The sequence below is a fragment of the Mirounga angustirostris genome, unplaced genomic scaffold, assembly GCF_029215605.1.
Source record: "Mirounga angustirostris isolate CCGP_5_RB_7025 unplaced genomic scaffold, mMirAng1.0.hap1 SCAF_14, whole genome shotgun sequence".
NCBI lineage: Eukaryota > Metazoa > Chordata > Mammalia > Carnivora > Phocidae > Mirounga > Mirounga angustirostris.
The window spans coordinates 26,908,155-26,925,309 of record NW_026991722.1 but is presented as its reverse complement, the minus strand read 5'-3'; the positions used below and the strand labels follow the sequence as shown (position 1 = coordinate 26,925,309).

Below are 17,155 nucleotides of genomic sequence, written 5' to 3'. Positions count from 1 at the left end.
GCGCTTCTCCAAAGGTCCCCACTATCTGCAGAGTCCAGGCTCCTGAGACATCCAGCTCTTTTCCTTCAGAGCTGTCCCCTCTAAGTCTTGCTTCAGCCAGTCCTCTGCCCATCATGTCACTCTCCCGCTGTCCATCTGGCCAAACCTCATACCACATGCTGTGTTTATTTCCACCTCTGGCCCTTGGCCACAATGTTCCCCTTGCTAGGAACGCCTCCCCTTCTTGTCCCTCCTTATAGTCGCATTCAGTCCAGCTCAAAGTCATCACCTCCAGGGAGCCTTCTTCTTTCTCTGAGTACCCATCCCATGCTCAATCAATCCCTTACTTGCCCTCATCACCAAGGGCTAGTGTCCAGGGGCTAAGAGCACATATTCTGAGCCAGTTCTCCTGGGTTTGAATCCTGCTTCCACTACACCCTAGCTGTGTGAATTTATGCAAGCTACTCAACACTCCGTCCTCAGTTTCCCCATCTTTAAGCAGGGATAACTACAGCACAGACTTGCCATGGGGGTTAAGTGAGTTAACGGATAAAGCCCTATGGCGGTGCCTTCTTACCCAAAGGATCAGTTATTCTAAGGATGTCCAGACTCTCTCATTAGCCTTATATGGAGGTTCGGGGTTCTCCAGCTGGACTGCAAGCCCCTTACAGGCAGAGTCTGGGTCCTCCCCTTCTCTTGTCTCTCCCACCCAACCCAGCACACAATGGAGTGCACAGGGGAGACACTCAGCTGAAGTGCACAGGATGCCTAGGTGCTGTGATCTACACCTATAGTAAACATGGAACAAGCAAGCCCCCAGGCCAGAAGGGGAGCTGGGCCACATACGGGCTGTCTGGAAGCCTGGCTCTCCCCAGGGCTACATGTGTGTTGTTGCTAGCACTGGAGTTGGCCCCAGTGGAACCGGAATTGTGCCTCTATCTTCCCCAAGCCCTGTCCACTCACTGTCACCTTAGATCCTGATACTAGTCCCGGTGGGGCAGGTGAGGTGCCCCGTCCTCCTGGTGACTCAGATGTACTGAGTGAGGCCCAGTGAGGCTGGATGAACCACCTGGCTTCCTTACCAACAGCAGCCCATTAGGGTGCCTCTGGACGCACGGCTCTTCCACCCCCCATCTTCTGGTGCCCCCCCACCTCCCAGTGCTGGCTCCCCCGGCAGCCTGCGGAGCCCGCATACCTCCATAATGAAGCGGGAGGCTGACTTCCTCTCAAAGAACAGCTTCTGCTCTCTCTTGTTAGTGCACAGGTACTTCTGCTGGGTGCACACTGCGTCACAGCCATAGATGACGATGAAGATGTTGGCGTCTGTCCCGGCGCCGAAGACGTCGCTGGTGTACAGGGTGATCTCATAAGGGACAACTGAGGGCGGACAGAGGGTGAAGTCAGAGGGGAGGTGAGAACAGAAAACAGACGTGGACAAGATCAAGTTCTTCACCGGCACCACCGCCCCGGGGCCCCGTCACTGGGAGCTGCTGCCCAGGGACCTGGATCTTCTTCACATGGTTGCTTAGCAACTGCAGGTGCAGGGGGAGAGGGGAGGCAGTGTCCTGTCACACCTAGTGCCCACAGTAAGCCCCTGTCACCTCAGACCAGGGTCTCTGTGCCTCTCCCATCACAGAGCTAGTCCAGCAGTTTGGCTGAAAGCCTGGGCTCTACCTTGGCTTTCTGTGTGACCTGGGCAAGTCACTTAGGAGCCTCAGTTTCCTCTTCTGTAAAGTGTCCTCACTATGGTCCTTAGCTGTAGAGACTATAAACAGGAGGGTTATATCTCAGGGGGCAACGGACCAATCGGATCAGCGGTTTACAGGGTGAGAAACATTTCTCTTCTTGCCCTCATTTGCTCCATGCTGGCCTGCCCTCCCAAGCCCTCCATAACACACCTGGCCCTTGTTGGGTTGGATGCTGGGGTGGGGGGTGACCTTGTGGACTCCTTAAAAGGGAGGCCGACTCATCAGTACTGTCGGCAAGTGGCTTTCTGTTGGGTGGCTGTCAGCATGGGTAGAGTCCAGCATTGCCCACTGGGTGCTGAGGACCCTTCACCTCAGAAACTCTTTGGGTGCTTATTAAACATACAGATTCCCAACCTCTCTTCAGATTCTCCATGGGATGGGTTCTAGTGATCTAAATATTTAACTCAGACTTTACACCGGAGCTTGAGACCAGCAGTTTAAGAGTGTGTGGCTAATTACAGATTGAGATCCATTAGCAGGTTGTAAAATAAATTTCTTGGGTAGGCACCAGGATTTTTAAAAATATATGAAGTTAAATAGAATTGAATAAAAAAATATCACCTATGTGGGCATCACACATAGTAAGGGTAAACATTTTTTGTGACACTTATTTGTTGCATATGTATATAAAAGTGTATATATATATGTATACATATATATACACACACACTCTAAATCACAATAATAAAAAAAATATTAAAAACCCAGAAAAACAGTGTAAGTAAAAATCCACCCTATCCTGTGGTCTCAAGCTCAAAAGGGATCACATTAAAAGTCACCTTCTCACAGGTGGCCCTAACCTTCTCCAACTTCACTCCAAAGCAAATGAATTTTCTTTTCATTGGTTTATTACAACGGTCACTCTGCGGTCGAACTGCAGTTGTAAGACCTATATGAATGGTACTTGCCATTCGTTGAGCACTCGCCCTGGCCAGACTCTCTACTGAGCGTTCTACTTTCCTCACCTACCGCCTTCACAATGACCTGTGGAGGAGGTATCATTATACTTTAGAGATGAGGAAAGCAAGCAAGGCTCAGAGAGGTAAAGTAACTTGCCCCAGGTCATACGGCTGCTCAGAGGCAGAACTCTAACTTGAGCCCTGGCTTGTCTGACCCCTAAATCCTGTGTGGTCAACCTCTAGGGGTGCTGTTGTCCTGAACTGGAGGTGAGTACTGCTCCTACCCTACAAGTGCCAGGGCCTTTGGCCTAGGGAGGTGACCGTAGTCCCCACAGTGGCCTGGACAGGGCCGTCACCAAGGTTAAGGAAAAACACAGGCCATCGCAATAATGGAGGCAACTTCCTTGGCATCCTCTTGGGTGTGTCCATGGTCTAAGGCACAGGAGGCCTTGAGCGGAGAAGATTGCAATGGACTTGAGCTTTCCTGAGACTAGCTGGCAGTGGGAGAAGCCCTGGAAATATCTACGCAGAAAGAGCCCACCGTTCGTCCCTCATCGCTCTAGGCCTTGGCTCCAATGTGTTCCCTGGTCTCTAGTTCTGCCTCTGCCATTGAGGAGCTGTGTGTCCTTGGGCAAATGGATGTACTTCTCTGGGCCTTTTTCTTTGTCTATAAAATGAGAGGGCTTAACAGAATTTGGTTTTCAGATGGTTTAACTGAAATTAATTTTCAGTGGAATATTTTTGTGCAATTCTTAAAAATACCTTTAGGAAGAATGTTCAGGAAAAAAAAACTTGACTTTTTAAAGCTGAGGAGCTACTGTGGATGGCATGAACTGGGGAGCTGTTCCCTCTCATCGTTTCCCTTCCCCCACCAGCGGCCCTGAGACACCCTCCCCCACCCTGGCTTTGATACCAGCAATTCTCAGATCACAGGCTTAAGGCTGAGGTGCCTCTCAGCCCTAACGTGGCATGATTCTGACCTTTAAGGCTTCACGCTATGTGGCGCCTGTAAGTTCAGACCATCACAATGGTCCCTTTCCTAATGGACCACCTTTCCTGTGCAGGCAGCACATTTCAGTCGGTCCGGAAGCAGAGCCATCTTGCTCTGTTCTTCTGGATTCACGTGTATTGGGCAGCCTTGATGAACTGCCAAATCTAGTTCTAAGCCTTCTAGGCCTGAGAATGACACCTGGCCACCACTCCTGGGCCTGAGAATGACACCTGGCCACCACTCCAAAGCTCCCCAGCCCCTGGAGCTTCCTGGCTCTGGGCCCTCAAGACCTTTCCCAAACAAGAAAACAGGTTCTGAGCAGCAGATCCTCCCCTCTGGGCACCTGCCTGGTGAAAACCGCCCTTTGAAGGTGCCTGCATCGCTCTCCAGTCCGAAAGGCAAACCTCTACTGCATTTTATTGATTACTTGATTGATGGATGGATAAATGTGAGTGTAAGACCAAGGGCAAATGGGCTTGCTTTCGTATCAGGCTAGAACTGAATATACTCAAGGTCAGGCCATACAGATCAGAGCAAGGCCCGTCTGAGGGCATGAAGAGAGAAATGGCTACTTGTGTCAGGAAGTGTCCAACCAGCACTGCTGTCAGGTCTGGGTAGATCTGTCAGGTCAGTGTGTCTGTCCCAGACCGGAGGCGGCTCCTGGGGGCAGTGGCTAGAGCCAGGGTTTGCTTTGTATATGCAGAGATTTTACTGGAGGGAAATGTCACTTTCTTTTGGGCTTTTGACCAGAAAATATCTTGATGGATCAGGTCTTTTCCAGTTGAATTGCTTTAGGCAAAAAAAAAAAATAAAATAAAATAAAATCACTGATTCATACTGTGTAATTATGAGCTGTTTGGGGAAATCTTTTGGTATAGCTAATTATTTGGTTAGGAAAAAAACTGTATTCTGTGGGTTTGGTTCTGATGTTAGCATATTCAGACAGATTTTTATAGTTTGGTTGATTCCAGCTCGATTCCCAGCACCTAGTATGTACCAAACATGCAAATAAACATTGAATACATACTTTCTGATAACACTGGAAAGGAAATGTCAGAACTTGACCAAATTGTTCCCCTTCCTCCTTTCCTTTAGCTGGTAAAAGGAATTACATTGATCATCTTTTCAAGTTCTTTTTTCCCCCCAGTCAGGATAAAATCTGATAGCGGTGATTTCTTTGTCCTATTACTGACTAGACTGAAGATGGGTGATGGGGCTGGCTGATAATGACCTCTCACAGTTTAGACTTTGATCTTTCTTCCCTTTGGGGTCTTACAAGGAAACCGAGCCCCAGAGAGGTCAGGCTCTCTGCCTGTTGTCACCAGCTGGTTTGGGGTGGAGCCTGGACTAAGTCCCATATTTCCATACCCTGGATCCAAGATGCTGCCCACAGCCCACAAAGGGCCCAGGGAATTTGGGAGAGGAGCGAGAGACCCAAATCTCCAAGGTGGGGCCTGGCCCAGGTCAGGGCTGGAGGAGGGGCTGGGGCCAAGTTGGAGTGGTGGGCGACGGGGTGTGGGAGGAGGGCCAGCCTTGCCGCACGCGCTTCCTACATGGTGTGTACAGCCTTGTCTGCAGCTCTGCGTGGAAGAGGTCCCTGACGATGGCTCCATCGTCCTCATTCTTCGCCAGCCAGCGGCCACAGGGGAATGTCATGCACTTTCCAAGAGATGGGGCGTCCACCTCTACCCAGTCTACAAACCAGCCTGGAGCCTTGCCTGGAGAGAAGGAGACAGAGAACCCACCAAGGAGCTCCACACACATGGGTCACTGTGGGCAAGTTCAGGGACTCCAAACTTTCTCCCCCGCCCCATGGTTGACTTGTATGGCTGTACCATGCACAAGCCATTCCTGTCGCCGACAGCTTTGCTAGAATGACTCCTGTTCAGATGTACACCCAGCTGAAGGCTGAAGCTGGGTCACACTAGGCTGCTGTCAGTGAAATTAGCAAGAGCACAGGAGCCTGGAGAAGAGGTGACAGGTGACAGCAAGCACACTGTCCAGGGTGGAAGACACTCTAAAGAGGGAGCTCAGAGATGCCAGAGAGAGCCTGTGTTAACAAGGATTTCATAATTCCACCCAGCGGCAAGGATGACAGTCTGAGCTCCCTGGCTTCCGGTTGGGGTGCATGAAGGGAAGGGAAATTTGTGAAGGACTGATGGTCTTCCCTGGAAAGATGAGTGATTGGGCTTAAAGAGGAAGTGGGAGCTGAGCAGAGAACTCTGTCTCTCCATCCCAGGGGCCAGCAAGAGTGCCTCCTTCCTTAGGCTTAAAATACTTAGTGAAAAGACCAAGAAAACAAGTCCCACTTTACTAAGAGAGACCAAATTTTGGCTGTAGTGTCACTGGGTTCTGGGAAGAACTGACTAGATCAGTAGTTCTCAAAGCAGAGTCCAGCAGCCTCAGCATCATGTGTGAGAAATATAAATGCTCGGGCCCCACCCTAGACCTACTGAATCAACGCCTGTGTGGGTGAGGCCCAGAAATCTATGTTTAACAAACCCGCAAGGTGGCTCTGTTGCTCACTGAAGTCAGAGAACCACTGAGCTAGATTGGGGATTCTCAAATGTGGCCATACAAAGAAATAACTGATGGTAGGGGTTTGGGGAAATCACTGGGGTCCAGGCCCCACCTCAGGGGCCAATTAGACCAGAATCTCTGTGTGCAGCCAGGGACTGAGGAAGGGACTGAGGAAGCTGTGTCACCATGGAAGGCAGATGACATCCAAGTTTCCTGCACATTCTTTCCCAGACACCCACAGGGACCTGTAAGGACAGAGGGGGAGGGAAGCCAGACCTGTGTTATCATGACCAATCCTGACTTTCCACAGATCTCCCAGGTCCAGCGTCTCCACTGTGAAGATTTCGATGCTGTCCCTTTCAAACTTGTCGCTGTTGGTCTTGGAGGATTTCAGGAGGGTCATTCCTGCCAACCAAATGGCCCCCACATGACTGGCTGGGCCTGAGACCTTCAAATCTAGTCTGACTACCCCTTTTAGTCCCTCCTCATAATGACCAAATTTTTCTGACTTTCACAAAATTTAGACCTTGCAAGTACTATCCAACAGGCACCTTTGCATATTTAGTGCATATTTAGCAAGTGGGGGGTGGTGTCCTTTTATTGAGCTTTGTAATTAATCTTCAAGGTATGTATTTTTATTTCCAGTTTGTACCTAAAGAACAGGAGACACACCAAGAGGTCTTATTCAAGACCCCAGGAGAGAGTGGTGGGGCCCTAAGTCAGTGTCAGCTCTGTTTCCACACTCCTCATGTTTCTCTACATGGGGAGGAAGCCAGTGACAAAACCACCCTCCCCATGCTCCCTGGGGCATCAGGGACATCCTTGAACAGAAGGAGAAAGCTGGCAGAAGTTATAGAGAACAGACCAGTCACTGTTTGGACTGGGAGGCCCTTCACTATGGTTTCAAAAGGTAAACAGAGTGATGCCTCCAGGAAGGTCCCAGGAAATGGTAGAGTTTCGGAAAGGCCTAGAGCAAGAATGACCAAAGGATCCGGCACCATTACCTAAGGAGAGGACACTGAAGGGAAGATGATTCATATGGCTTCCAAATACTTCTAGGGTGGTAGACATAGCAATGAGGACAGGAGAGAGGACCGGGGGCTCTCTGCCCCCTGGAGTACAATAGGACTGACTTAGTAAGATTTAGGAAGAATCTCTAAAAGAACCAAAGTTCACAATCCAGGTAGACAAGTCACCTCATGTGGAGATTTTTTTTTTTTAAAAGATTTATTTATTTATTTATTTGAGAGAGAGAGAGAAAGGGAGAGAGAGTGCAAGTGGGGGAAGGGGCAGTGGGGGAGAGAGTCTCCAGCAGACTCCCTGCTGAGTGTGGAGCCCAATGCGGACTCAACCGCAGACCCTGAAATCATGACCTGAGCCGAAATTAACAGTTGGATGCTAACCAACTGAACCATGCAGGCGCCCCTCACATGGAGATTTTTAAGAAAAAGGAAACTGTCTTTCTCCAATAGGGCTGGTTGCATGTAATCTGTCAAGTGTGTGAGGCATGCAAGAATACACAACAGGAAAAGGTCAGTCTCTTCCATAAACAGTGCTGAGAAAACTGGAATTAATGTGGACACTTATCTTCCACCATACACAAAAGTCAACTCAAAATGGATTACAGATTTAAACATAAGACTTGAAACTATAAAACTCATAGAAGAAAACAGGAAAAAAGCTTCATGACATCGGTCTTCACAATGATTTCATGGATATGACATCAAAAGCATTAGGCAACAAAAGTAAAACAAGTGGGATTGAATCAAACTAAAAAGTTGCTGCACAACAAAGGAAACAATCAACAGAATGAAAAAGCAACTTACAGAATGGGAGAAAATATTTGCAAACTGTATTCTGATAAGGGTTTCATTACCACAATATCCTACAATTCAATAACAAAGAGCTAATAACCCCATTTTTTAAAATGCGCTAAGGACTTAAATGGACATTTCTCCAAAGAAGACATACAAATGGCCAACAGTATATGAACAAAATGTTCATTGTCACCAAGCTTCAGGGAAATGCAAATCAGAACCACAACGAGATCTCATCTCACACCTATCAGGATGGCCACCATCAAAAATCAAAAGACAGCAATTGGTGAGGATGTGAAGAAACTGGAACCCTCGTACACAGTTGGTGGGAATGCAAAATGGTGTAGTTGCTATGGAAAATAGTATGAAAGAGCCTAAAAAAATTAAAAATAGAACTACCATATGATCCAGCAATCCCACTTCTGGGTATATATCCAAAAGAATTGAAATCAGGATCTGGAAAAGATATTAGCACTCCTGTGTTCATTACAGCACTATTAACAATAGCTAAGATGTGGAAAAAACCTAACTGTCCATTAACTGATGAGCAGATAGAAAAAACTGTGATATATCCATATAATGGAATACTATTCGGCCTTAAAAAAGAAGGAAGTTCTCCAATATGCAACAATGTGGATGGTCCTTGAGGACATTACACTGAGTGAAATAAGCCAGGCACAGAAAGACAACTATAGCATGATCCCTCTTACACAAAGTATCCAAAATAGTCAAATTCATAAAATCAAAGACTGGAATGGTGGTTACCAGGAGCTGGGGAGAGGAGAAGATGGGGAGTTATTAATCAACAAGCGTACTTTCAGTTTAGTAAGATTAATGAGCTCCAGAGATCTGCTGTACAACCTCTATCTATAGTCAACAGTGATGCATTATACATTTAAAATTTGTTAAGAGGATAGATCTCATGTTAAGTGTTCTTCCCACAGTAAAATAAAGTAAAACAATAAAGGGGAATTCTTGCAAAACAGGCGTGACCAGGATTTCCTTGGAAAGTTCTGCTGACTCTCCTTATCTCCTAGGGGAGGAATGTGGGTGACCCTCGGCCCTGCATTGCTTACTTACCAGTGTTGTCTTGTGTGCCAAAGAGCGTGATGAAGACATTGGCATCTGTGCCCGCGTTCTTCTTGTCCCCAGTTTTTACGGTCACTGAGAATGTGGTAGATTTGTCTGCCGGGAGAGGAGTGTGGAGAAGTGAGTGGTAGGTTGCCCCTCCCACGGAGGGAGGAGGGAGAAAAAATACTGAGTACGTATCTACATTCATGTTGACCATTTCTATGAATTGCTTTACTTGCAGCATGTGTTGTTCTGCAGTTGCCTTTAGTCTGGAAACTTCCTCAAGGCAGAGGTGAGGTCTCCCCCACCTCCAGGTCACACAGGAAGCTCTCAGTCAACAGAGGTGTAGGATGCTTAGGGGAGAGGGGCTCATCAGCCAGGAGCCTGGTCTGACTTCTCCAGGTTGGGAGGAGTTTTAGGGATGCAAGTTTCAAGGAAGGGAAGCATCTTAGAATTCTTGAAAGTTCATTCTTTCCCTTGACAAAAATGTATTGAGAGCTTATAATGTGCCTGGAGGGGAGGACACAAAACTAAATCAGAGCTAGCTACAACTATTCTATTCTATTCTATTCTATTCTATTCTATTCTATTCTATTCTATTCTATTCTATTCTATTCTATTCTATCCTATTCTATCCTATTCTATTCTTTTTTTTTTTTTTAAGATTTTATTTATTTATTTGACAGAGAGAGACACAGCGAAAGAGGGAACATAAGCAGGGGGAGTGGGGGAGGGAGAAGCAGGCTTCCCGCCGAGCAGGGAGCCCGATGTGGGACTCGATCCCAGGATCCTGGGATCATGACCTGAGCCGAAGGCAGACGCTTAACGACTGAGCCACCCAGGCACCCTATTCTATTCTATTCTAATTCTAATTCTATTCTATCCTATCCAATCCCATTTCACTCCATTCCTGACAGTAACTCCGTGCTAAGCCATGTACTTTACACCGAGCCTTATGCTAGACATGTGGGAACATGTCACCTCCCCACTCTTGCCATGGAGGAATGAGAAGGCAGTAATGGACACTGCCAGAGGAGGAGTTGCCCAGAGCCCACAGGGAAAGGGAAGATGGAGACCGAGGATGGGGGAGAGGCAGAAGGGAAGGATGCTGGAGGGAAGAACCAGCTCTAGTTTAGGAAACCTTTCTGCTCCAGGGCCAGGTTGTTGAGGGGGTTGCTGTCACCCCCTCCCCCACCCTCCTCATCCTGGCTTGGCAGCACATAGGACTCGTCCACTGGCAGTAGCTCCCGGGACAGCTGGCCATCATCCTCCTCCACAGCCAGCCAGCGTTGGCATGGAAAGTAGTACCTGTGGGGTGGGGAATAAGATAAGGTTGGGGACGTCTCTTTGGAAAGGTTTCATGACAGAGCAGTCCTGGGTGGCAAACTGAGAGGCCCTCAGGGGCCCAGACACTCCCCTGTCTGCCCCCCTCCCAAAAGCATGGCCCTCCCATCCTACCTAGCCTAGGGATTACCCTTGGGGCAGTCACTTGCCTGGAGCAGACAACAGATATGAGGACAAGGTTTGAAGATACCCCATTGAAAATGGCTGTGTAACAGTGCCTGGAGCATATCAAAACCCCCCCCCCCTTGGGGTTGTGTTGGAGGTATCTAGAAGAAGAGCTTTCAGGGACTATACCAGAATGAATCTGGTAGCCAAAGCTACTTTGGCAGAGAATATTGTACACAGTAGGTGTTCAATACCTAAGGGCTGAATAAATGGATTTTAATGGAATGATACCCAATTACGCTTCTGGAAGGTACAGAGAGTGTGGCTAAGGAGCAGGCACAGCAGAAAGCTGGCAGCATCTAGGGAAGGGAGGTCCAGGTTGGACTCCTCAGGACTGAAGCCGAGCCCGTGAAATGGAGACACCTAGATAAAGAGAAGGGGGGTGGGCAGGGATCACAGAGGTAGCAACATGGGGTAATTAAGGACTCACCTCTGGAGCCATACTGGGTTTGAATCCTGGCTCTGTCACTTAACAGTCCTGTGACCTTGAGCAAGTTTCTTTACCTCTCTGTGTTAGGGTTGCCAGATTTAGCCAATAAAATCACAGGACTCCTAGTTAAATTTGAATTTCAGAGAAGCAATGAATAATATTTTAGCAGAAGTATGTCCTATCCAATATTTGGGGCATACTTACACTAACACATTATTCACTGCTTCTCTGGAATTCAATAACTGGCCATTCTGTATTTTATCTGGTAACCACACGCTGTGCTTCAGTTTACCATTCTGTAAAATGAGGATCGTATTGCTTATTTCAAAGTTGTCACGAGGATTATGTGAGTTAAACATTTTAAAGTGCTCATAAAAACGTCCGGCTCTTGGTAAGAATTTGCTAATACTATTGCTGTTGTTATTCTTATTATTGTACTTCCCTTTGGTTCTCCTCTGCCCATGTGTGCGATCTCTGGAGCCTGTGGGCTGGACAGCTCCCCTTGGGCGCCCAAGCTCCCAGAACAGCTCGGAGGGTCGGGGAATACAGCCAGCCCATCTGTAAACTGGGGCCATTCCACCCCATCTCCACCCCTTCCTGCCAGTCTGGATGCTCAAGTCTGGAGTCTGGAGAGGAGGAAGCAGTGTGGGCTGAGGGTCTCACCTCTGTCGGAGCCCCATGTTCCCCAATAGACATTATAGACTCCCAAGGCCAACATGCTAGCGGAACAGAACCTGAGACCACTACCTCAGCCCGTGGGCTCACACCGGGTACAGAGGGGCAATTCTGTGTTCATGGACATGGATTCAAAGGGTGGAAGAGCTCGACCAAGGGTGATAGAGACTAAATTGCAGTTAAATTAGTGTTTAAGTGAAAAATGCATATTGTTCCACGTCCCAGTCTTTAAATTATGAACGGGAAAGTTACATTTTTATTCAACCAATTAACCTATGAATAATAGGTTTTAGCTCTAAATTAGGGCCAATTAAAGGAGAGACAGAAATAAAGGAGTGGGGTTGGAGCAGAGGCAGAGACAATGAGAGTGGGAAGCTGGAGCAGAACAAGGACAGAGGGAGAAGGAGACACAAAGGAGTGGGAGACTGATCCTGGGAGAGAGAAACAAGTCAGACAGACGGAAGGGGTAAGGCACAAACCCGCCCACACCTGCCAAGCACGTGCAAGTGCAGGGACCCAGAGGCTGGCTTTCACGGAGTGCCCTTCCCACTGCCCCTGAGATTCTGCACTGGGACCTCGAAGCCCCTCAGCACCACCACCAGCTGCAGGAGCCCCTCGGCCCGGCTTCTGTGCCTCCCACATCATGCCCACCGTTCAGCAGATTGAGCGCCCTTTGTTCCAAGCCCCAAACATCAAGGTTTGTGAAGGCCCATCTGAAATGCCGCCTCAGACCGAGGAGCGCCCCGACAACCCCCACCGCAAAGCCCCCCTCTCCCTGAACCCCCTCGGCAGTTGGGGGTGCCACCCTGAGACGCTCTGCCTTGCAGCCCCCATGGCCCCATGAGCTCCTTCACAATCCTGCACACGCCCGTTCCTGCCTCGCTGTGTGGCTGCTTTTACAGGCTGCCCGGCTGGATCCGCACTGCCAAGGCAGAGGAGCCAGTGTCGCCTTCTGCTGGGGGCCAGGAGCGGCACTGGGCCCTCACACGGGTCATCTCAGTTAGTCCTCATCACAACTTTGTGAGGGAGTTTTATTACGCCCATTGCAGGGATGGGAGAACTGAGGCTCAGAGGCCCCCTCACCGCCAAGGCCACACACGTCAAGCGTGGAAGAGACAGGAATTGGACCTAAAACATCTGCCTCCTAGACCATCACAGTTTCCGGCTCTTCAAGGGCAGAGTCGGAATCAGCCACCTGACCCTCAGCACTTCGCATGCCATGTGTTTGCTGAATGAATCAATGAATCAATACATCACACGTAATTTTTATTCGTTAGTTGACTTAGTATTTGTGGTATGTCTATTGTGCACAGGCCCTCTTCTAGATACTGGGGAGGACACTGCGGGGAACAAAACAGATGAAGTCATTAGCTTAGGCAGGGACCTTATCTTCAGTTATGGGGAGAGGAACGATGATGAGATACTGCATTTGAGGGGGCGCCTGGGTAGCTCAGATGGTTAAGCGTCTGCCTTCGGCTCAGGTCATGATCTCAGGGTCCTGGGATTGGGCCCTGCATTGCGCTTCCTGCTTAGTGGGGAGTCTGCTTCTCCCTCTCTCTCTGCTTCTCCCCTCTGCTTGTGCACTCTTTTTCTCTCTCAAATGAATAATGAATAAATAAAATATTTAAAAAAATACTACAGTTGATGGTAGGTCAAATGATACGTGAGGTGGAGAAAAAGAAACAGAGGAAAAGAAATAAAAGTTCCAAAGGGGGTTGGGACCTTGATGAGCAGGTGACACCTGAGCAGAGACCTCACCTAGAGAAAGTATGAGAGTGAGTCATTGTGGGAAGGAGTACCAGGGAGAGGGGACAGCATATGCAAAGGCCCTGAGGTGGGATCATGACCATCAGGTTCAAGGAACAGCAAGGAGTGAGCAAGATGGAGATCAGGACCAAGAGTTAAGGAGGGGGCATGGGGCAGGCCACTGGAAGTGCTCTGGCTCTTACTCAGAGTGAATGGGAGCCTCTGTAGGTTATTAAGCAGAGGAGGAACACGTCTCTGCGGGCTGGACTGCCATAGACACAGGAGGGCCGCAGTGCAGCAGAGGGACCAGGCAGGAGCCTTTGACCAGGGCTGGAGAAGATGGAGAGAAGGAGTCGGACTCACACCACCAAAACAGGATGGCGATGGAGGGAGAGGAGATGAGGAGGCCAGGAGTGGAGGAGGGAAGAAAAAGAGAGACAGAGGTAAGAAGATGAGTAAAGAGAAGATACCATTCACCAGAGTGATAAAAATACAAAATATTTGGGCATAAACTTAATAAGACTAGAAAATTGTGTAGCATTGCTGGGATACTAGAAGGAACAGTTGGATAAATGGAAATGCATACCTAGGGGCAGCACTTAATATTCTAAATATATAATTCTCCACACATACATTTAATGGCATAACAATCAAAATTCCAACAGGATTTTTTTTTCAAATCAATGTGTTGATTTGAAAAGGTAAGAAAAGCTAATATTTTTTAAATAATGGAATAGGAGAGTAATATGCTGAGTGAACTAAGTCTTATCAGAGAAAGACAATTACCTATGGTTTCACTCATATGTGGGATATAAGAAACAGGGCAGAGGACGGTGGGGGAAGGGAAGGAAAACTGAATCAGAGAGGGAGACAAACCATGAGACTCTTAACTATGGGAAACAAACTGAGGGTTGCTGGAGGGGGGTGGGTGGGGGATGGGGTAACTGGGTGACAGGCAGGGTAGAGGTGGGAGATGGGGTGAGCCCCAACACCCGCTGCCCTGCACAGAGGAGGACCCAAGAACAGGGCATGCTCCAAGAGATACCAGATCGCAGGCCAAGAAGTGAAGTCAACACATACTGGGTGCCCACTATATTCCAGGCACTGGCAGGCCCTCAGCAGAGCCATAACCCACTCAGGATCTTGCCTGCTTTCCTCTCTATCTCCTTCCACACCTCCCTACCACACCTCGGGCCTTCTTTCATGTCTATTGTCCCCTGGCCCCTTTTGCTCAAGAGGCAATGGGGCGTAATGGTGGAAACACACCAGATTCATCATTGATGATCTGGAGTTCTGGTCTTGGCTCTGGCATGAATTGGCTCTAGGGCTGTGGCTTCACTTCCCTGGGGCATGATTCCCTCACTTCTCAGGGGGACAATGTCCCCTTCCCAACGTAGCTCCTGGTGGTCGCTGGGAATCTGGAACAGCGGCCTGCAAACTATGGCCTGGTGGCCAAATCTCGCCTGCTCACCTGTTTATGTACATCCCAGAAGCTAAGCATGAATTTTACATTTTTAAATGGTTGAAAAAATCTAAGGAACAGTATTACTTTGTGACATGTGAAAATTACATGAAATTCAAGTTTCAGTGTTCATGAATCCAGTTTTACTGGAACACAGCCACATCCATCCAGTTAGGTATCACCTATGGCTGCCTCCCTGTTGCAAAGGCAAATAGATTACTGAGACAGAGACCAAATGGTCCCAAAACCTAAGATATTTATTCTCTGGCTTTTACAGAAAAAGTCTGCTTACTCCTGGTCTAGAACATTAAAACAATGGCACCGGAAGCCACTTTGTATGAGGAGGGACAGATGGGTGACTAAGTCCGGGTATGGAGAATGGCAGAGACAGGAAACGTGACCTTCTGAACTGATGGATCTCAAGAACTAGAGGGAAGGACCTACCAGACTGTCCCCTGACAGGGCAGTAGCTCCCCAGGGGGCTGCCCAGTAAGAAGGAAGAGAGGGGGGAGGCAATGCCCACCCAGCTGCCCCACCCCTACCCTTAGCCCTTTTTCCAGGATTGTCTCAGAGGCAGCCATGGCCGTCTCCCCCATCCCCCGCCCCAAGCCCCACTCACGTGATCTCGTTGTTCATGTCCGTGATGTCTATTCTGTCCAGGAACCAGCCTGGTCTGCTGCCTGAGTTGTCATGGCGAATCCGGATCTTGGTCAGAGCCCCCAGGTTAATAGCATAGATGGTGAAGGTGTCAGTCTGGGAAGGGCCAGGGAAGCACTAAGAGGGATGGCGCCCCCCTCAGCACCCCCCCCCCCCACACACACACGGTACCTCCACCACACACACGGTCTGGCCATCAGCCTCACCTTCCCAGGACCTAGGGCAGCCTGAGGCCAGCTCGGGGGGAAAATGCAGCCGGCTGACTGGTGGATGGTCTGCACTGTCGTATTTTTACCCTGCCCCCACCAGGGGTCTTCTCACTCTCGCTGTGTCCCAAAGGGTGGAGGGAGGAGGGAGAGGGCCATGAAGGTGACTGAGGGGCAGAGGAGAAGGCAGGTTGGCCGGCCGCCCGCATTTGTGTTATGGGATGTGTACGTGTGTGTGTGTGTGTAGGGCCATTGTTGGGTGTGTGCTGAAACCCCGAGCTAAGTGTGCACCTGTGTGCATAAACCCCTTCAACCACACATTTTGATTAAGCACCTGGGATGAGCCGAAGTGCAAATCCAAAGTGATTTACAGAAACAGGAGACTTGCCCTTGCTCAGCACATAGGTGGGAAGACAATGTGTACAACATGAGTGTGTGTACATGCCCTGCAGGAGGCGGGCAGTCTCAGGACCTGATAAGTGAATGGGATTCTTCTCGGCTATAACTTTTTAAACTCTTTATATTGAAGTCTACAGAAAACTTGCAGAAACAGTATGATGAAATTTTGCAAGCCCTTCCCCTAGATTTCGCAACATTTGCTTGCCCTGCCTCTTTTGCTCATTGTCTATTTTTTTCTGAATCATGTTAAAGTAAGTGGCAGATACCATGATTCTTCACCTCTGAAGTCTTCAGCAGAGCTTTTCCAAAAACAGGGGATTCTCATATAATCACAGGACAATTACCAAATTCAGGAAACATAACATTGACACAATATTACTATCTAACATGTAAGTCTGTAGGCAAATTTCATCCAGCATGCCAGTTATGCCCTCTCTAGAGGTTTTCTTCCAATCTGGGTTCATAGTGGCTATTATTTTTTTTAAATTTTTATTTATTTGACAGAGAGAGAGCGAGAGCAGGAACACAAGCAGGGGGAGTGGGAAAGGGAGAAGCAGGCTTCCCGCGGAGCAGGGAGCCCGATGCGGGGCTCGAAGCCAGGACCCTGGGATCATGACCTGAGCCGAAGGCAGACACTTAATGACTGAGCCACCCAGGAGCCCTGTGACTATAATTTTTAAAGGAAAGTATCAAAACATGAAATAAGCCCTAATCCTCAAGTCATGGCAAGGGAGTGTTGGAAGAGAAGGCAGACAGTCTCTGAAGTACATCAGAGGAGCCCACGGGTACTTTCGTGGGTTTGGTTTCTTTCTTTTCTTCCTCTGTGTGGAGGAGGGAACGTGGCTTTGAGATCAGGGGCAGGAATGAGTAAGGTGACACAGGACAGTCTTCCAGCCAGAGCATACTGTAAAATCTGGAAGGACAAAGAGGACAGCTGGGTTTTTCACACTTTTCCCACTATACCTGGAAGAGGGACATGTGTGCATTTCTTTCAACGCTCAGAAGCCTTTGTGGCTCCCACCACAGTAGGCGGGACACAGGCCAGG

At 48.7% G+C, this 17,155-nt stretch overlaps 1 protein-coding gene across 2 annotated transcripts in view; it reads right to left on the bottom strand.

Annotated features, from left to right (window-relative positions):
- LOXHD1 (lipoxygenase homology PLAT domains 1) overlaps window positions 1-17,155 on the bottom strand; it is a 149,743-nt gene that overhangs the window by 44,091 nt on the left and 88,497 nt on the right. For both annotated transcript variants that reach the window (XM_045886333.2, XM_045886334.2), the window contains exons 21-26: window positions 15,467-15,600; window positions 10,167-10,333; window positions 9,035-9,139; window positions 6,414-6,542; window positions 5,171-5,335; window positions 1,175-1,356 (exon numbers count right to left, since the gene is read on the bottom strand). In XM_045886333.2, coding sequence (XP_045742289.1) covers window positions 1,175-1,356; window positions 5,171-5,335; window positions 6,414-6,542; window positions 9,035-9,139; window positions 10,167-10,333; window positions 15,467-15,600 — 882 coding nt within the window. The remainder of the gene's footprint in view (window positions 1-1,174; window positions 1,357-5,170; window positions 5,336-6,413; window positions 6,543-9,034; window positions 9,140-10,166; window positions 10,334-15,466; window positions 15,601-17,155) is intronic.